The following is a 27,197-nucleotide window of genomic DNA, read 5'->3' on the forward strand; positions in this document are numbered from 1 at the left end:
GAAACAAACCAGCAGCCTCAGGGAGCCTTGAGATTAAAGACCCAGCACACGGGAAGCGGCTGCGGGGCAGGAGCTGGCTCTGCATAGCCCAGCAAAAACCAGTCTGGCCCCCGTGGACCCTGCGGAGCTTGGGGGCGGATGGATTCCCATTAGAGGGAAGTTGAAAAGCAGCCGATGAGCACTGAGGTCTTGTAAATAAAAGCCTGGCTACTGTAATTTAGTCTCATCTTCAAAAGGACAAGCCCCCTTCAATCGCTCTGGAATAGGCTGCCCTTGGTATGCACGGCTGAGGTGCACCCCCAGCCCCAGATACACCGTACAGCAACAGTGGGAAGTTTGGCAGTCTCCTGGCAAAAAGTAAAGCAGCAGCCCCGGCATGATAAATTCACGTATTTATTCTTTCACTGCAAAGCACCGCGCCCCCCAAATACCTGTCTCTGGAAGTCATTTTAGATGAGGCTGTGAAGGTGGTCCATCTGACTGCAGCACCCGCGCTGGACTCGCGCGTGTTTGTCTGGTTGTGCAATGAAGTGGAAAATGAGCATCAAAAACTTCTCTGTGCGGAAGTGAGCAAGCTATCACAAGGGAAGGTGTTGATTCATTTCTTTGAGCTCCTTTTCCAAGACACGTTTCCTGCAGGGATTTTCGGTTAGAGTCTGCCTGTTGTTTTGCAGATGAGTTATAGCTGTCAAGAAGGGCCTGTTTAGGTGAATTGTTCACGTCTGGTGTGCTGACTGCCAGTTTACAAAAAAAGAACAAAAACTATCCTTTTAATGTTATGACAAAATAGACACACACACACACACACAAAAAAAAAAAAAAAAAAAGGCCTCAAAAGCTGCAGTTATAACAAGAGAAGGTGAAAAGAGAAATTGTCGATCACTTTCCAGCTGAGGAAATCTCTTCATTAAACCTGAGCTGAAAAATTCGTCCTGACCACATTGCTAAGATAAAAGACCCATTACCTGAATTATTTAACCAGCTGTGCAAACAGTTGCATAAGACTTTCCAGATGAAAACGTGATAAAGACCCTTTCCCCGTGGAAGGCAGCCATCAGACAAAGGAACAGGAAAAGTGGACCAGCTGCTTGAATTTAAGCTTGAGTTGTCTGACATTCGGTTGAGCAGGACAGAGAAATTTAGCAGATACCAATACTTTAATGTCCTTCCAGCCTCTGTGGTTTTGTGAGCTTGTATTTTCGGCCCAAATTCTATAAAAAAAAACCAAGTAGGTAGATAAATTCCTGTCCAGAATTGGACTTTGGGCTGCAGTTTACTTTAGCTCCTTCCTAGAGCTAAATCACTCCTGGACCTATTTTCCAGAATCACTAGAATCACTGCTGGACCTATTTTCTAGAACTACTATTAATTCATTTTCATTTCCTCAGATCTAGGCACAGCAGAAGGGAAAAGAAAAAGGAAAAAGGAAAAGAGGGGAAATGAGAGAGAGAACAAGAAAAGGAGTAGAGCAGCAAGGAAAGGGAAAAGAAGGGAAGGAAGCTGTTGGTTTTTTGTGGGTTTTTTTGGTTGTACATTTACAATTCTGCAAGACTGGAAACTATATTGAATTTTTTTTTCTCATGCTTAACAATATTCCAGATAAAAGCAAAGGAAAAATGCTACCCTTCTAAGACAATAGTCAAATTTAAATAAATAAATAAATCCTCTTGTCATAATTTCCAAGCCTACCAACATACATCAAATTGTCATTTATGACACATTTGCTTGCTTTTTGTTAAGCAAAACAAAACAATATTACCAAGACATGTAGCTATCTTATTGTTCATTATTTAAAAAAAAATAACAATCTGTTACAGTTTAATATTTTGTGTTTCCTGATACATTGTTCTGTGAATTCACAAGCAAGACGCTAAACCTTTTAAGATGTCAAATACACTGTGTGGAAATAAAGGAATATATGCATACAGTATTTCAATTAATATTTTTTAAAAGGCAGGTTATAAATGAGTAGGTATGGAGCCACTGAAATGGAAATCCACAGAAGTGCCAAAAAAAAAAAAAAAAAAAGGAGAAATCATTTGTCTATCCATGCATCTGTATATTATTGTCACCTTTTTTCTTTCTTAGCAGGCTCATTCAGTCACTCTTCAGACAAATAAAAAGAAAAAATGCTTAGCAAAATGAGGAAAGCAACTCAGGAAGGAAGGGAAAAAAGTAACAAATTTCATTATGTTGAAGCTGAAAGTCTTCTTCTCTCTCAGCAACCCACATAACAGTTAAAAATGGTCAGAACTAGAGCTCCCAGTAAGTTGCCGTGCCCTGTTTAAGCTGGTGGAGGACAGGAGAGCTCCATACAAGGGAAGAAATGATAATAGAAGTCACGCTATATAAACTACGGATTTGTTTTCTTTGATCAGCAAGATAACTGTTTTGTTACTGGTTTAGCAGTGCAGTGACACCCCATCAAGGTGGCTGCTCTTTACTGTAATTTTCCAACTATGAATTCACTACGTGGGAGGGACTAAACTTGCAGTATGCTATGGGAGGCCGAAGACAAGTGCAAGAACGTATCTGCAAACCAACACTTTAATGCTAAAGCCAACAGTTCTCTACCTAAATGTGAACTTCATGGCCTCAACAAGCTGAAAGAGGCGTTTCATTGCCAGGTTAAGATAGATTTTATGTTTTAACATGATGAGTACACATCATCCTACACTTCTGAAAGCCAGCTTCAAAACTTCTGTTCTCACATGCCAAGAAGCAGCACCTTGCTATATAAGGCTTCCAACAAACAATTTGAAACAAGTAGGGTAATGTTCCATGAATTTTTTAGCCACTCCTTAATTCGAGACGCACCGAGGAAATGCTTGATGCGTGTTGAATGAGAATATAACAGTACTTTTCATTTTACTGTCGAAATTATACACGTCTATATTATGAAATGCATTCATGCCTCATTTCTCTATTACAGTATCCCAACTAATAGTATAATCTGTAACTAGTCTTTAAAGAAATACATAATACACATTTGCACTGTATGTCTTGTTATTTGAAATGCGCTGGAACCAGCATGCCTCGCTCTTCAACCTGACATGTTTACAATAGCGCACACACAATCAAAAAAAATAACAGATTTTGTTACGGGAGCGTGCTGCCGAAGTCTGTGGAAAAAACAGTATCAGTCATAACTTCAGAATTGGTGTTAGCAGCAACCTTTACTATACACTTCATTTCTACAGCTCCCTATTTTATGTTGAAGTAAATTCTGATATAAAACATTAATAATGCTCTGCAAGTTGGGGTTGAGCTAAATGTGCTCCAAACTAAGATACAGCGCACATGAGAAACAAGTGAGAAATAAAGAAAGTGGGGCATTTCCGTCTGTCACGAGGCTTACCGAGAAGTTACCGCTGCAAAGTGAAGTGTCCTACAGACTTAGAACAGAAGAAAATGGTCTGGGAAGGAATGTAATTAAAACTAAAGGAGATGAACAATGGAAAAGAGACTTACAGCAGGTGAAGAGCAAAAGGTCAAGAATCTGGGAAGCTGATAGTCATTATCTCTGAGAAATTCTCACTGCAGAAGGGTAAAATTACCTGGCAGTGGCACATCATCCTAAAGAAGAAAAAGAATTTGATCTAAGGGGAACGTCAGCTCACGGTGGCAGCAGCTGCCCCTGCTGCCGTCTTCTGCAGTTATTGACCAAATACGAAGATTGTTACATTAATGCAAATGCCAATGAGCTGGCGGGATTAATGCACATGAGGTCACAGCCAGTGAGCAAGTTTCTGGTTAGATTCTTGAAAAAAGTTTACGTGCAGCTTGCTTTTGAGGAACTGAAGAGATGGGTTGAATGACTTTGCCGTGGAGCCTGGCACAGGAGAAAGATCAGAGGGCTCCGCGGTAACCCGCGTGCCGCAGCTTGTGTTTGGATGAAAAGATCAAAGAGGCTGTGAAATGCCAAATATAGGCACTCGCCCTCTAGACTTGAGATCTCACTCCTTTTTAGGGCAATTTCAATATTAGAACACTAGGCAGATAAAAGAAATCTCTTAGTCTAAAACTGACAGTCTTGGATGAATAAGTCCACCTTGGCAGCAGAATGCAAGGATATTTGAATGTAATAGGAAAAATGGCAGAGGAATGCCCAAAGGTATGAGTGATGTTGCTATGCTGAGCATTGATAAGGCTTTGATTGTGGGCAAAAAGATAGCAAGTATAAAGTAAGTTTGGTATTCGATGTGCTGTGAACAAAATGAAGGACACACATTACAATCCATCATAAAATGGAATATGTAGTAAATTGCAGAAAGACCTACTTCCCTTCTTTCCTTTTGTTCCTGGCTATAAAAGTGTGAAAAATCCTATTCTTGCCTTTCACGTCTCAGTCAGATTTTCTTCTTACACTAAGATGCCTGAACCAAGCAATCGTGGCTTTTAAGATTCTTTCAGCTTTAAAGGCATGTTTTTAAGAACATGAATGTGTAGCATCATTTTTTTGCCGATCTTTGAACTCTCCCCCACTGTAATAATATTAGCTGCTTATCTCAGGCTCATGATGTGCTTTCATGTATTTGTGAAAGAAGAGACCAGTCCAGGAACTACAGGCATGGACTCCAAAAAAAAAAAAAAAATGTGGAAGCAAGAATGCATAAAACAAGAATAGCGATGTTCAGTGCTGCATACTGCAGCGAAGCGTACTGTATGTGTAGCTTTTTCCAACTCAAGTGGTATACTCAGAACTATGATAAATAATTTCTCACAAGTATTGCAATGCAAAGGGTGAAAAGTTCTTCTTACAGGGAATCCTTACCTTCTGCGGCTATAGTAAGCATTGCTTGAAATAAAGACCAGTATTTGGCTACTGGAATCAAAGGACACAAGTAATTCCCAACAAAATACCGTTTTCAAACATGAAGCAGAAAATAGAAAAGAGCAGTAATTGGACAATACACATTCCCCTGGGAGTTGAAAAGGGAAGTTGTGCATGAAAATAAATGACAGAACCGAGGAATGAGATGGAAGGTCGGTCATGAACAGGCTAGCAGTCACATTCATGTGCGAGGAACGCTGGTATGTTTGTTTCGGTCTCACGCATAAATGCAGCATCTCAGCTTGCCAAGTCCAGTAAGCGAAAAAGAGCCAGTTAGGGCTAGAAACACACTGGAAGAAACCCCATTATCTTGAAATGTACTTAACTTCAAAAAATAAGTTTCCTCACTTGGTTTCCCTGGCTTGCAGTATGGTTTCTGATTTTTAAACATTCTTTTCTTTTTCCTGTTGCTAAGTAAAAGTCTTATATAAACAAAGGAAATCAACTGTGTTAAAAGGATGGAAATGACTGTATGCAAAAAGCTGTCAAATCTACAGAGTAAGCAAACTGGAAAAAAACGTTTCTTAACCTAATCCTTTCAGTTACAGCAATGCTGTGCAGTACTCATGCTGTTCAGAGAAAGTTAGGGCGTTGTGGGTTAAAACTGTTTGGAATTAATTCTCTCAATTTAAGAAAAAGAGTTTCTATAGCCTCACTGATATGCTTGGGGGTTTTTTTTGTTGTTGGTTTGGGTTTGGGGTTTTTGGGTTTTTTTTGTTCTGCGTTTCTTGCCAGAAGGAGCAATTTTGATGATAATTGTAAGCATGAAATGTCTGCGAGGACCTGCAGGGTCACGTTCTAGTTACTTTAAGAGACTAAAGCTTCCCTCAGCTTCCCACTACACAGTCACAGGAGAGGGGTGAAAAACTCCTGAGAGCAAACAGGTCATATGTGGGCCTGGAAGCACCGTTTGGATACTTGTTTCTCTCTGTTCCAGGTACAGGCAAGCTATACTTCGAAACAAGGAACCTCAGCTGAACACCTTGGCTGACAAATGAAGGCTGTAGTCCTGGAAGCGCTAATCTTAAAGGCAGTTACATGACCTGAACGTCACATAATGTTTTACCTCTCCATAGCGTGACCACAGTGCATGTCTGTGAGCGAGCATGGTCTCAGGTCTAGAGCCAAAGGAGTGTACCTAACAGCGCAGGGAAAGACATGGTTTAGACCTCATAGGTCTATCTCAATTACAGAAACTGTCTCTGTCTATTCATATTAAATGGCTATATAGCTGTTGGTTTAAAGAAATGTCAGTAGAGCCAGAAAAAAAAGCATCTCCTGCATGGCTTATGCCACCATTCTCAAACTATGACCCATAAGCAATTAACGAGTTATACATGTAGCTGTTCCGATTTCCAGCTACAAGCAGCTTAAGTAAATTAAATATTACCCCAGGTTCTTTTTCTTAATCATACAAGGCTTGTTAAGAACTCAGGAGCAGGAGGGCAGGTGGTCTGCATAAACATTGGATAGGAAAGGCCCAAGAGACACTCCTACTAAGATACCCTTTTTATGAAAAATTTTGAAGATTCCTACAATAACAGCAAAATCTAGTCTAATAATAGGGAGTAAGTACAGAATGCTACGGAATTTAGCACCAATAAATATGCTTCCTTTGAAATGGTGAATTAGATGTGCAGCAGGATCTGGTCACACTTCAAAGAATAATATGCAGAGCTGAAGATCCATCTGTTTGCTCTTGCTATCACCACTGAGGCTCCTGTATGTTAAGCAGTCTTTTGACTACTTCAAAGCACGTTTGAAGTCTTTGCTCTGCCTATCCCATGCACAAAAAAGCAAACGTGCCTTAACAATATGAGTAGCTGGCATTTGTGTTCATTTGACTTGTAAATGAAAACAATTTGTTCCTGCTATGTATCATTTCTGGACACTTCTTTTTTTTCTTTTTTCTTTTTTTTTTCCTTTGGGTTTTTTTTTTTCTTTTCCTTTTTTTAGCTACGATAGTGAGGGCCGTCTAACAAACGTTACATTCCCAACTGGAGTTGTCACTAACCTTCATGGGGAAATGGAAGGGGCCATTACAGTGGACATTCAGTCATCCAGCAGAGAGGAAGATGTCAGCATCACTTCCAACTTATCATCAATTGATTCTTTCTATACCATGGTTCAAGGTACTGTAAACAAAAGATTTCTCAGCAGATACTGACCTGAAAACTGTTTTCTTATGGTACAGGCAGCTCCAATCGGATGCATTAGAGGGAAACTTTAGAGGCATAGCATTTGGAGGAAGGAGCGATACCTCCATGGTTTTATACATATATAGAAAGAACTGTTCGGGGAAGAAGTTGCAATGAAAGTAGAATTAATATTTTCTAACCAAATAGCTTTTGTAAAATGCTACGGAAAGCAGTCAGAATATCTGCTTGGTATTAAAAGGGAATCTTGGACAGGAGAGCAAAACGGATTGAAAGGGAAATAGGTACAGAAATAGCATGAAGTGAGATAGTAGCTTTAAAATAGCATGTGACGTCCCAGCAGCCACATCCTTGCAGAAGTCAGTAGTCATGGTATGCTTAGGATTAGGCCAAAAATGCCTAGTAAAAGAGGAGAACACATGTTTTGTGCCAGTCCAAAGAATATAGTCTGAGGGTGGGATTTTTTTAAGTGTTTAAGCAACTTTCAAGATGGGTCCCAAAGGCATTTGTGGTCTCATGTGATACAGACATTCTTACCAGCCTCACCCTGGATGTTTATTACCATCGGGTCAATTACATGGAGTTAAGATGTTACATACACGTATTGCATGAAGGGTGTGGGACAAGGGCAGACTCTTAACCCATGTCGGTAATCCGTGTTTCTCTTCTTTGCTTTCTCAGATCAGTTAAGAAATAGCTACCAGATCGGTTACGATGGCTCACTGAGGATCCTGTACGCCAGCGGCCTGGACTCACACTACCAGACAGAGCCACACGTGCTGGCTGGCACTGCCAACCCAACAGTGGCCAAGAGGAACATGACCCTCCCAGGGGAGAACGGGCAGAACCTGGTGGAGTGGCGATTCCGGAAAGAGCAAGCCCAGGGAAAAGTCAACGTGTTTGGCCGAAAGCTTCGGGTAAGCACACGAGCATGTGTGGCACCTACTGCATTTTCATTAAGTGAAAGGAAATGTTAAATAGATTCCTATAGGTACTGCCATCCAACAACCACAGAATATTTACCATAGACAAGCTTACTGTAGAGCTGGAAGTAACTGCTTTTATTACATCATTTATTGGCTGGTTTTCTTTATTAACTGCTCTTTTCTGCGGACTCTAAACTGTTGTGGTTAGCCTGGAATTCATTGGAATGAACCAGGATAAAAGAATAATTTTCTGCTCTCCTTTACTGGTTTTGTTTCTGGTACTGAATTCACATGCCTGATTTTGAATCTTGTTTTAAATTATTCTACCATAAGTTAGCACAGTCCTAGGATTTTCTTTCATTTTTATTTTAAATATAAATTGAACTAATACTTATTTATGGTAGAAAGGGTTTAACTGTGTGTGCATGTGTATAGCATATTCCTCTAACATATGTCTTTACCATTTTGTTGGCATTTCTTCTTCCTATACAGTCAGTGAAATGTAAGTAGGAAGCAAACTATGATTTATGACAGCCATTTGGTAAAGACAACATAAATTAAGCATTTAAAATTGGGTTGCCAGGAGACCATTTCAAGACCACATCAGAGGTCTGACTTACTATTAGAACTGAATTCAGTTCTTTAAGTAAGGCCTAGACAGGATATCAAATGCAGGTAAGTAATTTCAGACCACTTAACTTCTAAGAGGTAACATGCCATTTTAAATCTTAAATTTTTTTATATCTTCCTTTGGGATGAGAAAGGAGGGAATGCTGTCACGCACCTTATATTCCTCTCTACCACTTGCTCTGCAAGGAGGATGGATTTTTTCCAGGAAGGAGGAATGATTATGCACAGCAGCTGCTGCTTAAGAACAACACGCTTGCACCTAGCTATGGCAGCTGTCTTACATGGATTAGGAAAGAAAGCTATGCTTCTGGAGCTCTTCCTTGCGGTTCTGGTTCCTAGACGTGTCATTACATAGAACAGTGGGATAACACACCTGCCAGTTCGTTTGTGAAAGAAGCCCAACAGAAAATAAAATAACCGTACCATGGGGTTTGGGTTTGGCAGTGAAACAAAGCCCCATGAGTTCAGTTCTCAAAAGCGAAGCAAAATTTTGCCATTCAGGTGCAGAGGGGGTAAAAGATGTCACTTTAACTTGGAAGTTTAACTTGCAATGTCACTTTAACTTGGAAGAGTTAACAGGGAAAAAGGAATAGCAGAGAAAAGGGAAAGATTTAACAAGAAGGATGGGAAAGTGACAGATTATACATTAGGGTAAAATAGTAATTAAACGTGTATATACAAATGGGAGAAGTAGGTGGAAAATACGGGTTACTAAGAGAAAAACGCCAAAGAAAAGTAAAATCTTGTCAGCAAGAAAAAAGGGAGGTTTCTTGAAAATTATTTACATGGGAAGATATTACAGAAATGTTGCTCGGGGGTGGGTGGGGGATGTAGGAAAGCAGAGAAAGAAAACAACAGAAAGAACAGGAATATTTGAGGGAGCTCATCATTTTCATCTACAGATATGTCAGTAACATTTGGCTGAAAAGATGACAAACGTAGACAAAAAGCAGTGACAAAATGTATTGCCAGTAAATGTACTCATATATATGACACTTTCACTGTGTTAAATATATGCGGTATATAACATTACAAAGTACACTCTTGGTTTTCTATCCTGTATTACTTCTACCCATTACTAGTAGTCTTTATAAAGAAATTAATTAGGAATTATGTCACCCTCCTTAACAACCCTCTGTCAATCAAACTTTTGCTCAGACTTCCTTTGGAATTGTTCGGTAAGCTAGTTTTGTCCCTGGACCTGTTCATTTGGTCTGCAGGCTGGCCTTTGGCAGAGGTCCTGACAGTCCCCTACACAAAGGACCCTTACTCAGAAGGGTCCCAAAGACAGGAACTGGTATGAGCTCTGTCTCAAGGGATGCGTGCAGAGTAGACGGGTACTGTGGACAAGAGGGCTCACAGGGAGAGTTTGCTCTGCCTTCTGAAACGTGACACGCTCCAAGCTCTAAAGAGGTCCCCAGTTTTCACATTACCTCTTGAGCCTCTCTGTAAGGCACAGCAATACACCCCTACTTCTAACGGGGGAATCACAGCCAGATTTCATGCTTCTCATTGGAAATAAAACCAGGAGTCAAAGCAGAGCACGAGAGATGAACACCTGAACTACTGAAATGTAGTAGGACAGTAGGCAGGGACTGGTCAAGAAACTCAGTTTTATGTCATCGTTTCTTCATTGAAAATTTCCTGAAATACTATTCTTATCGTAATGAAACCCAGAGGTTTCACATATATTTGGCGTGTGACTGTCTTTTAGACCCAATAAAAATATTCAGGTTCTGCCGTAAAAGCATTTTGGTAGCAGAGCTGTTAAGAAACGCTTCTGTTGAAGGCAGTACTTGAGCTGACATATGTTATTCCAGCCCCGTACTGTCCAAAGAAAGAAGCTGTATCACCAAAATTTGTTGTTATTGTAATTGCTGTCTGTATTAAGAGGTTATGCAGGCATAGCCAAAAAGTCACCAAAAGCTTGCGTGTCTGAACTCAAGAACAATTGTCAGCAGAAATCTAGAAGCATGAATCTGGCTGGAGAAAGAGGCATTTCCTTCCTTTCCCTTCGTATTCTGCCCTTACGCAGACCAAACAGATGTAAAGTGAGAAGGCAAGGGATGTTATTATCCTATTTAGCAGATATGGCAGCGAGACAGCCAGATTAAGTACTTTTCTGCAATTTACACCGGAAGGATGTGCTTAGCCAAGAAATTAACCACAATTGCTTGGACATCTGCCTTAACCATAAAACCACCCTTCCCTCTTTGCCAATTCAGAAAATCAGAAGTGCCCATTCTCGCTTCAGTGTCTAAGCCTGAAAAATAGACAAGAAAATTAATAAAAATCGTAATTAAATGTAAAATAAGGAAGGGAAGATGGAGAGAAAAGGGGGGTGGGGGGAATCAGAGAAGCAAACAGGCAGGGAGAACGCAGAGATGAGTGCAGGCATGCGTGGGAGAGGCTGGGAAAGAAAAGCCAGAGACAAACAAGATTTAAGAGTGAATTTAGGCAAATGAGCGAATATTAGATGTTGGAAAATTTAAACAAAAACTACCTGAAAATCAGTAAGTCCAAAAAAATGACAAAAAGGAAGTGAATTGGCATACTTCATAGTACAGTTTAACCTACTTCGAGAATCAGTCTTGTAGCATTAATTTCTCAAAACATATTTAAATCACATTTGATGGCTCACTAAATAAAGTAGCTATTCTGCATCTGCTAGACTTTGTGTTCCTTACTTAGAAGACTTACGTGAGAACATTGGTTTGTTCCTGAATTGACAGTACAGATTGTTCTCAAGCCAGCGTTAAAAAGAGAAAGGTATTGTAGACAGACAGACAGGTAAAAGCAAAACTGAGCATTTGTAGGATTTTTTTTTCATATTTGCCTATGGCCCACCACCAGCACTTTAAAACCTTTTATGCCAGTAACAAAGACTCTAATTTATATGGTCTTTTAGAAGCTTACCTCAGGGTGTAAGTACCAACATCCATGATGCGTGATTTTTGAACATGCAGCCTTGAAAAATGCAGAAATCCTCCAGTCATTTCTTTGGTCAGGATATCTGTTTTCTTGTTCTTTTCTGAATGTTATTTAGCCGTCTTTCTTCACCTCTTTGTAATGTATGCATCAAGTGCTTGAAAAGGAATAATAAAAAAAAAATCTTAGCTCACATAGCCTAATGTCCATTTGTCCCCTACTTCCCATATGTTAGCAAAATATGGTGTTGAAAAATCTTAGTTATCGGTGTTTCATCCCCACCTGGAATAACTTTTAAAAGACGCGGCAGATCCAGAAATGGTTTACAGATGAACAAAAAAAATCCTAGGGGTCTGTTTGGGAACACTAAAAAAAAAACCAGTTCAATGCAGAGGGGGAACAGAGAAATGCAAAGATACCAACGTGGGAAAAGAAAAACAGACATTTTCCTTTCATAAATATAAAAATGAGGGCCGAGTCAATGAAAGTGAAAGTTAGCATATTTAGAACACTAAAAGGGGAGAGGGGTGGAAATTTCAACAGAAAAGTATTACATGGAAATCACTATCCACCAGCGTAGTTTACATATATAAATAACACAGTTTTTAACATAAAGGTATGTAGGCTAAGGCCTTGATTCCAAATCAGAATATAAACTTAAAAGCATTTGTAACTGTTTTTCAGTGGTTCAGTAGTCTTCCAGTCATTTATAGCTTTAAGTGGTCAGTTAATTAGGCGAAAGACATAATCCTCTACTAAGGATTTCAGCCTCATCAATACGTTGCAGCAGCCGTATAGTGAGTTAAACTTCCATTTGATCCAGAAGGGGAAAGCCTGTGTTCTAAAACTGTTTAAGCTTAATTTGAAGATTTAACATGCTTTTGTATTTACCATTTTGAAAAATACTTGCTGTGGAAGATTAGGATTCAGTTCTTTCTCGGCGTGATTGTTATGAATTGGACAAGCGGTTACCGGGAATACGTTTTGACAATAATTTGCTAGATATACTTTGGACTGCCTACAAAAGAAGTAGTTTGTTCACTGAAATGGCCCCATTTATTACGGAAGTTTTCAGTGCTCATCATCTTTCACTAATTTTCTTAACAGTTGACTAAGCATTGAGAAAGAATACACTGCAACAAATTCTGGGCTATCTCTTCATATAATGAGACCTTCTAAAGTAGATGCTAATATAGTGCCTTACATTTACATCAAAAAGTTGCTAAAATAATTTACACGCACAGCAAATCAATCACTGTAAATGGTATTTAAAGAATAGCTAGCTTTTGGGAAATAATAGGTGGCTAAGGTTTGAACAGCATGATTTATTGTGTCATTTTGTTTGCTTTAAAAAGGTTAATGGCAGAAACCTCCTTTCAGTTGACTTTGATCGAACCACAAAGACAGAAAAGATCTACGATGACCACCGTAAATTCCTGCTGCGGATTGCCTACGACACGTCAGGGCACCCCACCCTGTGGCTACCGAGCAGCAAGCTGATGGCTGTCAATGTTACCTATTCATCCACAGGTCAAATAGGCAGCATACAGCGAGGGACCACTAGTGAAAAAATAGAGTACGATGGACAGGGAAGGATAGTGTCTAGAGTGTTTGCTGATGGGAAAACTTGGAGTTACACATATTTGGAAAAGGTAAAGAACACTCGGGTTTTAAAAAATGCTTGGAACGTGCTGAAGTTCTGCAGCATCTGACTGCTGCGTACAAAGCAAAAAGAGGTAGTAGAAGCACCTTTCAGTTCTTCTAAGTATCAGCATGTGATTCCTAGGGGAATGTTTTACACAATAGATACGTAATCACGCTGTAGCTAATTGCTAGGAATTGATGTGGTTTTAAATTATTTAGGCCACCAGCTAACAAGAAGCATCAGTATTTACCTTTTATCTTAACACTTAAATTAAGGTACAGGGAATAGATCGCTGCAGTATAATTCAGTTGAAAATAATTTGTTTGTAGTCTTCACTGTTGGGTTTTTTTTTCACTACCAAGAAAAGCTCTTGTTTCTAAATAGAGCTGTCAATTTGTACTTGCTATATGTTGTAGCAGCAAAATAAATGATAGTCAAAAGATTAGGAATCTTCATTATATGTAACGATTGCTGAATGATAGCTCTCCCTCTAGAAATACTTGTGAAAATCCCCCTTGTGAGATCTCATGCCTGCTATGCAAAAAGAGAATCCATTTCTTTCTGGGGTTTAAATATATTTCTGTCGAAGCTGTTGCTCAGCAAATACCGTTTACTAGTCACCGCAGACATAAGTCAATCAAGACCTATGATACATAATAGCCATGCATCAGAAAAATGTCAGTATAATTCCCAGTAGCTCCTTTTGATATAAATAAACAATTTGTTTGCCTATGTCTTAAAAGCTTACAGAACAAGAACACGGTATTCAGGGATCTCAGGCTATTCAAATTCTTCAACATCATCTCTAATTGTAGGGAAGAAATTGTATCTCCCATATGTTGTTCTCCTCGTGAGTTAATGGCTCTAAGACAGTTTTACTTCTTCCCATATTAAACATGACTTATCTGAATCCATTGACAATCTGCTGTTTAGCTGTGAATGCTTGATAAAAGAGTGATACAGTCATAACAAGTAGCAAATTATGAATGTGGAACTACTAATTACAAAAGCCCTTACAATTAAGCATCCAAGTAAATTAGGCAGGGAGATGTTAACAACATGTAAGGTCAAGGATAACTCAATTAAAGAAGAGATAATTTTCTCAAGCGGGAATGTCACATTTTTGTGAAGAAATAGTATCGGTATATGGGGGTGGGGGGGAAGGGGGGTACTCCACCATTTGTCACATGGTAAAAATCTGTTCTTAATTTTCAGTCAATGGTTCTTCTGCTTCATAGCCAACGGCAGTATATCTTCGAATATGATTTGTTGGATCGGCTTTCTGCTGTCACCATGCCCAGTGTTGCTCGTCATACCATGCAGACTATCCGCTCCATTGGTTATTACCGGAATATATACAACCCCCCAGAAAGCAATGCTTCTGTCATAATGGACTACAATGAAGAAGGGCAGCTCCTCCAAACTGCCTTCCTGGGGACAAGCCGAAGAGTTTTATTCAAGTACAGACGGCAGACCAAGCTCTCAGAAATTTTATATGATAGTACAAGAGTTAGTTTTACTTACGATGAGACAGCAGGAGTCCTGAAAACAGTAAACCTCCAAAGCGATGGTTTTATCTGCACCATTAGATACAGGCAAATTGGCCCACTGATTGACAGACAGATTTTCCGTTTTAGCGAAGACGGAATGGTAAATGCCCGATTTGACTACAGCTATGACAATAGCTTCAGAGTGACTAGCATGCAAGGTGTCATCAATGAAACCCCACTGCCTATTGATCTCTACCAGTTTGATGATATCTCTGGCAAAGTTGAACAATTTGGAAAATTTGGAGTTATATATTATGATATTAACCAGATCATTTCAACAGCTGTAATGACCTACACAAAACACTTTGATGCACATGGCCGCATCAAGGAGATTCAGTATGAGATATTTCGGTCATTAATGTATTGGATTACAATTCAGTATGATAACATGGGACGAGTGACAAAAAGAGAAATTAAGATAGGCCCGTTTGCCAACACCACGAAATACGCTTATGAATATGATGTAGACGGTCAGCTCCAGACAGTTTATCTGAATGAAAAAATAATGTGGCGATACAACTATGACCTGAACGGCAACCTCCACTTGCTCAACCCCAGTAGCAGCGCCCGTCTGACACCACTCCGCTATGACCTGAGAGACAGAATAACTCGACTAGGTGATGTTCAGTACCGATTAGATGAAGATGGATTTCTGCGTCAGAGGGGTACTGAAATCTTTGAATACAGTTCAAAGGGCCTTCTTACACGAGTTTATAGCAAAGGCAGTGGGTGGACAGTGATTTACCGTTACGATGGACTTGGACGACGAGTTTCCAGTAAAACTAGCCTTGGACAGCATCTCCAGTTTTTTTATGCAGACCTTACTTACCCAACCAGGATAACTCACGTGTATAACCACTCAAGTTCTGAAATCACATCTCTTTACTATGATCTGCAAGGACACCTTTTTGCCATGGAAATTAGCAGTGGAGATGAGTTCTACATTGCATCAGACAATACAGGGACACCACTGGCTGTTTTCAGTAGCAATGGTCTCATGCTTAAACAAATCCAGTACACTGCTTATGGAGAGATCTATTTTGACTCTAACCTTGACTTCCAGCTGGTAATCGGATTCCACGGAGGCTTGTATGACCCACTGACCAAGCTAGTCCACTTTGGAGAAAGAGATTATGACATACTGGCAGGCCGGTGGACAACACCCGATATTGAAATCTGGAAGAGAATTGGGAAGGATCCAGCTCCTTTTAATTTGTACATGTTTAGAAATAACAACCCAGCCAGTAAAATACATGATGTGAAGGATTATATCACAGGTAAAAGGTTACTTAATTTCAAGTCTGTCTCCCACTTGCTCAGAATCTTACCTGTCTGTGTTCTCATAATCTGGAATCTGACTGGGTTACAGGCTGAGGATACTGCCTGGGGAAGGTCAGTAAAGAAATTCTCAGGGAAGGTATATGTTAAGAAAAGTAGTCGGCGCTTAGAAACAGATCAACAAAGTGATTTTAGCTTGGAGGTGCTGGACTAAAGACATCCAATTTTGACTGAAATTCACAGTTCTGGTGAAATTGCTAAATATGTCCTATTTGGAAAAGTTCTTTATGAGGAAGCATTAAGCAGTTAACAACGAGAATAATTACAGCAAACTTGCCTATCAGGAATAGTGAAATAGCACATGGGAGATCTTGAAAATATCTCATCTAGCTTTAGATAGTGATTTAGGTACTTGTATAATAATTTAAGGTCCACAGGCCATTATGAGCTTTCAAGTTTAGGTAACTAAACCTAAACCCTTGTGCCCTACTTTTTCCTTATGGTGCTTTAATATTAGACTGTTGCCCCAAAAAGATAAATCGGAGCATCTCAGTACACAGAGGGGCTGGGTTTTCCAAAGTACGGTTTGGAGTCCCAGCGGAATACATCTCTTCCTCTCCCATTATCGGAACTGTAACGCAGTGTGCCTCAGCTAGAGAGAGCTCAGTGCTTTGGGAGAGGAAAGAGGAACCCTAGGTTGCCTTCCAGTACTGTTATGCATTAGCCAGTGCTCTTGCAGTGAAAAAAAAAAGTAAGACTCCTTGAGCAAGTGTAAGAGTAAGAACCCCTCAAGTCCGTTCACGAGAATCTCCTTACGTGTGGATTAAAGTCAGGCTTCTTCACGGCTCTGGGCTACTGAGCAGTAAAAAGTGCATATTGATGGACCAAAAAGACCACAAACAAGAAGAAAAGAGACTGTAAGGTAGCAAGGGCACGAGGGGTCTTTCTGTGACCCGTTAATGAACACAGCAGAAAATATCCACTGGAAGTTGGTTGGTATTTGCCAAGGTAGGTTTTTGCAAGGCTACTAATGTAAATTGGCTAAGAAAGAGAAGTCCAGTAAGCTCCAGGGCCAGCACAAATTAACGAGCACACAGCCAGGAGCGGGGAAGGAGAAGCAGGGTATAGAAAAAGGAGCGTGCGTTTTTCTTTTGGCAACAAAGAGCTGCTAATGCGCCACTCCCTGTATATCTGAGTTCCTAGGGAAGCTATATGCTTTTTGTGGGTCTAGAGTTAGTGATGTGTAGTGTTTTCCATTATTCTACATACAAAAAAATCTGATTGCACATTGCCAGAAGTTTCTGAAAAATGCAGGGCTCAGATCCATTTGAATGTTCCTATTTTAATAGATGTAAATAATCTGAAGTATTTTACACAGAGAGTGCCAGACTACAGAAGGGGCTCAGCCCCACTCACAAGTTGTGATATTACGACTCTGAAAAGTATCCTGGGAATCAACTGGGTTTGCATTAATTTAACAAACAGCAGCTATTAACGGGGTTGCTAACGGACTGCCTGGGACCAAGGATAACAACAGACCTTTGAGTCTGTCCTCTTTTAGCAGCAGGTGCTGTAGGGGATGCACTTGCAATCAGATTCTTTGTGGCATTGAAAATTATGCACTTAAGTTTAAAAATTGCCCTCAAAATACAGTTTTAGTTCTTTACTTAACATCTTTGAGGTATGAAATACATAGACACACACTGTTTATATGAGGTTATCATTACAATTAGTAAGTTGGCTGACTGACAGTTTTAGCTGCAGAGCCTTCATGAGGCGTATCCGGAAAGGTTAGAAATTATTTTAAGGTAAATATTTTTTATCCTTTAACGGAAAATTTGGTTTCTTGGTCCACGTTTTGGGGGTTTTCTTAAATGAAAACTACTAGACTTGGTAAGGAGTAGTCTATTAACTTCTGCTAAGCTTAGTATTTGTGAAAGCTAGGGTAAAAAAAAAAAAAACAAGGCAGAGCACCCATTCTTGCCCAACAATTCTTGACTAATTGATTGTTGGCATCCCTAATTTATTTATTTTTAACAGAACATTAAATGTATCATAAATAATGTTACCTAACGCCAGTTTAGTATTCATGTCTGCTTACTGATGCAACTGTAATACATTTCATTAGCTTTTAATTTCATCGGTCCAACTTCATCTTGAAGAGGGGGAGATTTCCCTTGAATCAGCATAAAATGTCTACCAAATCATTTAAAAGGTAATTGAGCGTACAGGCATTATTTCAGTGGTAGTCTGGAGACATTACAATAACACATATGTAACAAAAGGATAGGATGTGCTCTGCTGTACTTTTTCTTTTTTTGCTTTGTTTTAAAGTGTGAAGGCGTGACATAAAGCGTGTCCAGCCTGACCATGAAATCCCAGTTAGTTTAGGCTATATTAGAAGGAAGTCTCACTTTAATTGTGCTCCTGCAGTTGTTCTGGAAGTCACTGAGGCCTTCAGGATTGCTGAAACCTTCAGTGCCTTTCAAACGAGCCTAGTGGAACAGAAGTTGTCTTTTAAGTTTAAACCTTCAGGTTTTCTGTATAGGGTTTCTGTTCTAGCTGTAGCACAACACTATAATCCACACATATCAAAATGAAAACTGTTGAATAACTTTCATGTTACAGAAGGCAATCAACTGTGCCAAAAGCTATTCCATGTAAAAATGGCAATATATGCAAAATCTAGAACAATTCTCAATTTTTTCTCTTTTTTTTAAAAAATTATTCTCTTTCAGATGTTAACAGCTGGCTGGTGACATTCGGCTTCCATCTGCACAATGCCATTCCTGGTTTCCCTGTTCCAAAATTTGATTTAACAGAACCTTCTTACGAACTTGTGAAGAGCCAGCAATGGGAGGACATACCAGTAAGAAACAAAACTAAACATACAAATGGAACAAGACAGAATGTTCCTTTCTATTCATATCGTATTAGGCATGGATAATCCTGACAGGGTTACTTGCTAAATTAAATCTGAACAGTGCTTTTTAAGCCTCTAATTTTTATCTTCTTTCAAAAGCATTGAAGAAATTACAGATGGTGTTTTTCCTTAGATATTTGCTAAGTTAGGTACCATTTTAAACAAGCTTTTGTTTGCTTTCAGCAATAAAAATACAGAAAGACAATAATCAATGAAAAGAGGTTTAGGACCCTTGAAAGATGTCTTAAGTTTTGTAGCAGAAACTACAGAGATTAGATTTGTACTAATACTCTGCCTGAAGGCAAAAACTGAACACTGCAGTAAAAAATAGACTGTGAAATAAACAGAGGAACAGGTGATATAAATTATGCATACTGGGCACCACTACAATTTTATTTCTCTTTAATATTAACCATGTTTTATATGTAAAGATGAAATATTGAAAATGAAATTACCTGAGGTAAAACCCATTACATTACATAAAGCCAAAACTCCAGGTGCTTATGAAGTTCTTTGGGAGGAAAAAAAATGAAATTCAGTCCTGAAAACCTGCTACGTTTTTAAATTATGAAAGAAATAAATGTGGAAGTTAAAATTCCAGATCTGCTATTTAAGAAAATTATAACTTACTCAAAGGTCAAAGACCTATGCCCTCAAAAATCCTACAGTTCTCAGTTAAGAAGGAAGTGTTAAGAGACAGTAAAACAGGTAATCCCATTCTAAGCAGTCAAAACCAGATCTCTTTTTACAAGAATCGTGATAGAGAGCTTTACAAGATAAAAGAGGATATGATCTTGAAGAATCTTACAACTTAATTTAGACAAAAAGGTGGTCCAGCAGAAGGAAGCATATGGAAGTTGATTTTGCATGCATGAAGTGACCCACTGTATAAATTTTTTTAATAGCCAGGGATTAAGTAATGGGGAAAGACCTTAGAGCACAGCATGAGAATAGTGTCTGCTGTGAGCAGGAGAAGCAGTGAAGGAGGAGCACTGCAAGTACTCCAGGCAAGGTGGTTGTATCAGGAGATGAGAGACCTGTCATCAGGCACGGCTGGGAAGAACTGTCAGAGGTTATTTAGATCTCAAAGACTAAAAAACGCAATTATCCACAAACACCAGCAAAGGTGCACCAGGAAGAGAACCAGTCTGGTCAAAGAGATGAGAGCAGACAGCTAGTTGTCAAAAATCTTCAGGAAAGAGCTCATCAACGTGAGGAGTGCCAGGGGCATGTGACATGACAGCGAGAAAGAGAGAAGTGGGAGGAAAACAAGGATTCAAAATTCTCAGGTAGGAAAAAGCTGTGACCATGATATTGACTGTTGAACAAGCAAATGCAACCAGGAGGCAGAAGTAAACACACAGACCACTTAGTATCTTGAAACATTCTGGAGTGAGCGAGCTTTACCGAGCTCTACCGAGCTCTGAGGATACATGTTAAAAATAAACAAACTTTGTCATTATGAACTTGCTGTAGCATCTCACTGCTCTCATTGATGAGCGTGCTGTCTAGAATATATTTTGTGCTCAATAGCTTTCATGCAGGATTTACAACAGCTGAAATCCATACTTGTTAGCAAGTGCAGACAGGAATCTGCCACATTCAAAAAGAGATGAGAGTCCAAGTCAATTCATAATTCCCTCAGGAACTGTCCCCTCCAGAAAGCTGCCCTCATGGAAGAGCAGAGAAGCCTTTGCGAACCTTCTGCCAGGCTTTGATTAGCAGCAAGGCTGAATTAAGTTTGGAGGGGTCTGTTAATGACTCCTGCTTGGTCTCCCACCGAGAAATTTGGGAAAACTAAACAGGCTTTTGCCTCATTTGTCAGCAATAAATCAAATGGTATTTTAGTGAAGGGAGAAATGGTCAATTGGAGGATAAACCGGATCATCTACAGAAACTAAGTATTCCTTCTCAAAAGCGCAGCCAAAGCTATTTAAATCTTTCTCTCATTTCCCGCTGAGACCACTGCTAGGGCAGCTGTCTGCTCCCCACCTCCGTCCATACTAGCTCATTCACATCTTGTAGCTGTTAAGTCAGGGTTAGACAGGTAAGATGTGCCTGCTCTGCACAGTTGTCTCATCCCAACCACATCTGGCCCCTGTAATGTGAGGTGCCCCACTGTCTAGCTGTGCGAGCTAACCATTCCTGCTAGCCATTCTGGCTCTCCTAGCTGGTCTGGCTAACCACAGCGGTTAGGCTGGCAGTTCCCATTCCCCAGCTTCCCTCTCTCCTTACCAAAAGTGCATCTGGCATATAGCTCTTAATAGTCAAACTTCAACAGATTCTCCTGTTCTGCACCTCACAATTGCAACTCTTATTTCCCCCTGTTCATAGCACCCACCTTTTCAACAAGCACACCCCAGATACAGCGAAACGCAGAATACCAAGCGAGCGTGTTTTATACTTGCCCGTTGGTTCTTTTCCTTCATTGTCCCTCTTTGCTAGCTGTCAACAAAGCACTCCGTGTATTCAGGATTGCACCCACCTGAAGTTCTGGGGGGCGAAGCTGCTCATCTCTCTTAGGCAGCATGCTGATACTTGGAGTGAAATGGAAGCTCACGCAACTGAATTGGCTGCAGCCTTTTCACATATCCCCTTTTATCAGTTTCTGCAAGTATTTGCAAGAAAGGGCATCAGTCCCCAGTATTCCACCTTACTGCTCTGTACCATTTGCTTCTTTCTCCTTTACTGTAAAGACTATCATTACAGTTTGATTCCCCTCTTTCTTTTAGCAGCTCAAGGGGTTATGAGAGCCTCCCTGCAGTTTGGTCTCATACTGCAGCTACCTGAGAGACTCCATCTCCTGACTCAGTGTAAAGAACGGCTTGTTTCTGTTCTAAAGTGCAGCTTTGCAACCTGCAAAAATCTCAATGTTGATGGACTTCTGGTAGACAGGAATCATAGTTGAACAAGCTCAGAGGGTGAGAGGACACCGTAGTACGATAGCTCTTACCCATACTAAGTATTAGTATTGCAAAGGTCTGTGCCGTGCAGCCCAGCAAGCAGCCTGTGAATTTAAACTTTAGTTTTGTGCAGGTTCTTGGGGAACCAAAGAGTAAAAACACTGAACACTAGCAAACAAAATAGTCTTGTAACTCAGCAGAACAAGCAGCGTGTAGATTTAATTAACTCCTTGGCACTGTCAGTTGTGGCATATCCTGTTGTCGTCCACAGGCAGCGCATCAAGCAAGCCAGGCTCTTTGGCATCTAGAGGGCTACAGATGGCTGGTAAAACTTGTGTCTGTTCTTGTTTACAGCCAATTTCTGGAGTGCAACAACAAGTGGCAAGACAAGCAAAGGCTTTTCTTTCCCTGGGAAAGATGGCAGAAGTGCAGGTCAGCAGACGGAAATCCAGTGGAGAGAAGTCATGGCTGTGGTTTGCTACGGTGAAGTCTCTGATTGGGAAGGGGGTGATGCTCGCTGTCAATCAAGGTAGAGTACAAACAAACGTGCTCAACATTGCAAACGAGGACTGCATAAAAGTGGCAGCTGTTCTGAACAACGCCTACTACCTAGAAAACTTGCATTTCACTGTTGAGGGAAAGGACACGCACTATTTTATCAAGACCACCTCCCCCGAGAGTGACCTTGGGACGCTGAGGCTGACAAGTGGGCGGAAGGCCCTGGAGAACGGCATCAACGTCACTGTTTCCCAGTCTACCACTGTGGTAAACGGCAGGACTCGTAGGTTTGCCGATGTTGAAATGCAATACGGTGCTTTAGCACTTCACGTCCGCTATGGCATGACACTTGATGAGGAAAAGGCCCGAATACTGGAGCAAGCCAGGCAAAGAGCTCTTTCCAGTGCCTGGGCCAGAGAACAACAGAGAGTAAGAGATGGAGAGGAAGGCGCCAGGTTGTGGACAGAAGGAGAAAAGAGGCAGTTGCTAAGTGCTGGAAAGGTACAAGGATACGATGGGTACTATGTACTCTCTGTGGAGCAATATCCAGAATTAGCAGACAGCGCTAACAACATACAGTTCCTCAGACAAAGTGAGATAGGAAAGAGGTAACACACTGGCTTAGCTCAGGCTGCCAAAGAGACTGTGTACCAGTGTCTTCTAAAAAGGAGACCAAACTGTTTTGCTGCATTACTACTTGAGCCTAAGCTTACATCTTTGCTCAGATTTTTTCTGTGGCACAATCTGAACAGACTCTGTAACGAAAAGAGCGCCTTCCAGAAGAATGATACTGCTTATGACAAAACTTTTTTTTTTTTTTTCTCAATGACCTTAAAGGTGATCTGCTTTAAAGAATATGTTTACATATGCATATCGCTGCACTCAAGTTGGACTGAAAAGTATTAAAAAGAAGAAAAAAAGAAAAAAAGGCCTACAGATTTTGCAACAGGCTGGCTGTTCCTTTGAGGCACTGTATTTAATTAAGATACAGACCCATACAGTGTTTCCAAATAAATATTACTGAATTGTTGACCTTTGCTTACGAGAAGTAGTCTCTCTCTTTCTCTTTCTCTTTTTCTCTCTTTCTCACTGCATAGGATGTGGTATATATCTGTTAATTTTAAAACGTGGGGCAAAAATTACTGTTTATAGAGAACCCAACTGCTTTAAACTGTGCTGCTTTCTAAAAGGACATTGGCACAAGTGACTTATGCTACCATGGGAATTTAATAATGGATTTTACAATGCTAACATGGTTTGCCTTGGGGGGAAAATGGCAAGTAGAATCCTTGTTGCAGATAAGCAAAGGAAACCCTGATTTTTTTGTAAATTATGTGAGACAAGTTGTTTATGGATTTTTATATGAATTACAATTTACTGTACATCAAATATTAGTCTCAGAGGAGTTAATTTATGTAAAGTGTTTAAAAAAGTTTATACTTAAAAATAAAACGATAAAAACATGTGCTGTGTGTGATTTTTTTAAAGAAAAAGGAATTGCACCTTTTATGTTATAGCTGTACAGTATAAAGGATTATATTGTAGAGATATAACAGTGATGACTAATGTCCAAAAGTGTTAATATTTTTGTATTAGGTTTAAAGCTGTGCATCTATCACTCTGCTGATAGGATGGGACACTCCAAAGTGGCTGGCTGAATCAGACCACAGCTCCCTCCCCTCCCCTCCCGTTCCTCTCCTGTCACCCAGGCCAGTGCCACTTCATCAGTCATTGTTAGAAGGCACAGTAACCAAATAAGTCTTGTTTATTATGATGGAAGACTTTAATAGGTTGGGTTTTCCTTGTCTTTTTCCAGCCCTAACGTAATAAATGGACATTTATTCATACCAACTGGGGTTTCTGTTGGTTTTTTAGAAGCTTTGTTTCACAATGGAGAGAATAGTGTCTCAGGTGCTTGGCAAATTGTATGTAGAAGAAGAAGAAGAAATGATGTAGTTCATCCAGTTATGTCAACTTTGTCTTATGTATAATACAGCTCTTTTAGATGTTAATAACTCCAGATAGAAGAAGTGTACCTCTGACCTGATGCTACAGAATTGCTCTTTAGGCAGGCAGGCTGTTCGGTAGGTTCATCTCCTGGCCTTCGGCTGGCAGATCAAATCCCATTACTGTGAACACTGAGCCTGGGGATGGAGAGGAAGGTCCAATTCTAGTGCCTAGTCTGCATCTCCACACCACTGCATAGATTTGGCATGCTCGGCTCCAAGGCCCAGTTCACGTGCTGCAGGACAGAACTGAAGCTTGCAGCTGGTTCCTCGTAGGAAGCCTGTGGTGGCATCTATGGCATCTGTTCTACATCTTGGCTGAAACCATTCTTAGAGCTTTACTCTCATGAGCACTAAATTCAGCCACAAAAATAAATATTTTTAAGATGAGACAAAATTGGGGTTTTTTTGATGTTCATTGAAATATACACAGTATTTCTATCCATGTATTATAATGACAAAACATAGTAAGTGAACGTGTCTTAACTATGAATGGTTCAAGTGGATGTAATAAAAATAGTTTTCTAACTGCTTTGTATTCCGAGAGTCTATGGTATTACATACTCTAAATTGCACATTAGGATTGTTTGATAAACAGATTTGAATTTCTCCCAGCCAAGTTGCTACCGAATCTACAGTATCAGTGCTATTACTGTATGTGTGTATTTGGTAGAGCATACAGAACTAATTACACATATAATGAATGCTAGTCATCTATTAGAATGAAAGCACAGATTAGTTGTTAGTACTTTTACCCTTGAAGTCTTGAGGGCCCTAAATTTAGAGAGGACGATATGTCAGACCCCAGAGGCGTGTCATTGATCTACGTATTCTTTTTAAAGATGTAAAATGCTAGGTGTTCGCAGTTCTGTTGGGTGGCTCTTCCACAGCACTGTATTTAGCATGCTGTAAGTGCTCTCTGTTGAAATAGGCTCATATTCTAAATTATGTCAAATGTTTCTGTTCTGTTTGAATATGAAAAGCTTGTATAACATGTCAACAATGAAATATATCTTCTACTTGACGCGTACCAGTTCCTTCTCCTTTGTTCTGGCACCAATAAACAACAAATTATAGTATCTGTTGGTGATCATTTTAGATAAAGTCAAATCAAGCCAATTAGTGGCCTTGTTAGTAGGTATAATGAGCCTATTTCTTGCTAAAAAAGACTTTTGATCTGGACATGCTCCTGCAGGAAATAGCGACCTTGGGGAATATATAAACAAAAGATCTTTTTAAAGAAAAAATATGCATAATTAAAAGAAGCATATTACAGAAAAAGAAAGGAGATTCTAAGTATTTTAGGCAATGCCAGTCAAAATGCTATCCTGATATTTTGAGATGTATATTTCGTCTGATTTGTATTGTTCTTTTAATTTGCCTTCTTAACTTTATATGTGTCCTGAATTTTCCACAAATTGATAACTATAGATTGCATCTGGGCTTTCCAATAAAAGCCGACCCAATGTGTGTGTGTGTGTGTGTGTTTATATTTGTTTTTTAAATCTGTATGTCACATATTGCATCTGTGCTATTGCTTTTCTCGTTGTATCAGAAAAAGCCAACTGATCCATTTGCACCGGTATCGATTCATTTGCTTCACAGTTGGCAGTATCTTTTTGACTCTGTCCAATGGCCTTGTCTGCTAACTCAGCAAAGTGAATTAGTCCACGGGATCTCTCAGGTGGCCTGCTTTAGAGAAAACGTTAAATACACCTCACAAAGCCAAATCTTTTATAGATAAGGGAAACCTAAAGAACCAAAAAAAAAAAAAAAAAAAATCACTTGGAACCATTCTCTCTCATGTCCTCCTGAGTAAAAATACAACAAAAACTATCTGATTATAAATACATAGGTTGGCACTAGTGGTTACAAACATACACAGAAGAGATCCTTCAATCTGCATTTAGAACCACTCTGCAGAAACTGCTGACTTCAGCACTGCTATATGTCAAGAGACCGCTTTGATTTTAGTTGGAACAGGCAGACTTCACCACACATACTTTGTAGTGACAACCTCCAGTTGATAACATGTTGATCCAGCACGAATCAGGTCACTCTGCTTAGCTAACTGTGGCCTAATTTTGTTATTTAAAAAAAAAAAAAAAAAAAGTAAGAGAGCTTTATATGTTCACACTCAGGAGGTGAGAGATTTGCATTTGACAAGGGGGAAAAAAATGCCAGTTACCACTGCCACTCTTCAGAGGCACTTTTAAAGCGATGGCTGAAAGACTGTAAACCAAAAAAAGACTGCATAAAATAACAGTTTAAAACGATTGTCTACAAGAGAATAGGCTGCAGTCGCAGAGTCTGAGATGACAAAATGTTCAAATTCTGTTTTCAGAAGAAAAAAGAAAAACCTTCTAAAAGCGTTAATACCTTAGTTGACTGCTAACTCCAGAATGGCAAGCTACAGCTATACATATGGCCAGCTTGAGAACCTTTAAGAAAAAGAGGAAGAAGCTAGCGTGTAATTCTTTGGGGATGTGAAATGCAAAGCAAAGACACTTACTAGAAACAGCTTCTAAGCAGCTTATTAGAAGCTGCTTATTTGACACCTATTAGAAGCTGCCAGGGTTAAAAATAAGCCAAAGCAGAGAGCATCACACAGCATAAACTGAACAGCACAGGCACAGGGAAATCACCCCGAACTGCAAAGCCACATCCAAATCAACCAGACTGATCAGCTTCTCATCTACAGCCAATTAGTGCTAAGGATTAAACATGCAATGCTTATAAAATTAAATTGATCTTTGACTGCACGCACAAGTTGCTGGGGCTCAATGATCCAAAAAAAAAGCCAAAATGAAAACCAGTTAATTGATGGGTAGGTGCCAGTTTTTTTCCCCCCTGGGAAAAAAAGGAGCACATGGTATATAGCGACCACGCTGACAGACAGCGCTTAAGACTCATTTTTTTT

At 39.8% G+C, this 27,197-nt stretch overlaps 1 protein-coding gene and 1 long non-coding RNA gene across 10 annotated transcripts in view; one reads left to right on the forward strand and one right to left on the reverse strand.

Annotated features, from left to right (window-relative positions):
- Window positions 1–23,734, forward strand: part of TENM3 (teneurin transmembrane protein 3) — a 323,405-nt gene extending 299,671 nt beyond the window's left edge. For all 9 annotated transcript variants that reach the window (XM_055796254.1, XM_027777400.2, XM_055796255.1 and 6 more), the window contains 6 exons: window positions 6,791–6,966; window positions 7,672–7,907; window positions 12,830–13,126; window positions 14,335–15,946; window positions 18,686–18,816; window positions 22,128–23,734. In XM_055796254.1, coding sequence (XP_055652229.1) covers window positions 6,791–6,966; window positions 7,672–7,907; window positions 12,830–13,126; window positions 14,335–15,946; window positions 18,686–18,816; window positions 22,128–22,883 — 3,208 coding nt within the window. In that variant the 3' untranslated portion in view covers window positions 22,884–23,734. The remainder of the gene's footprint in view (window positions 1–6,790; window positions 6,967–7,671; window positions 7,908–12,829; window positions 13,127–14,334; window positions 15,947–18,685; window positions 18,817–22,127) is intronic.
- On the reverse strand, window positions 477–26,825 carry LOC114010316 (uncharacterized). Its single transcript, XR_003551700.2, has 4 exons — window positions 26,657–26,825; window positions 15,721–15,845; window positions 11,463–11,631; window positions 477–734 (listed from the first exon to the last, which is right to left on the reverse strand). It is a non-coding gene; the product is annotated as an uncharacterized LOC114010316 (long non-coding RNA).
- Window positions 26,826–27,197: the final 372 nt, after the last annotated feature.

The sequence above is a fragment of the Falco peregrinus genome, chromosome 2 (genome assembly GCF_023634155.1).
Source record: "Falco peregrinus isolate bFalPer1 chromosome 2, bFalPer1.pri, whole genome shotgun sequence".
NCBI lineage: Eukaryota > Metazoa > Chordata > Aves > Falconiformes > Falconidae > Falco > Falco peregrinus.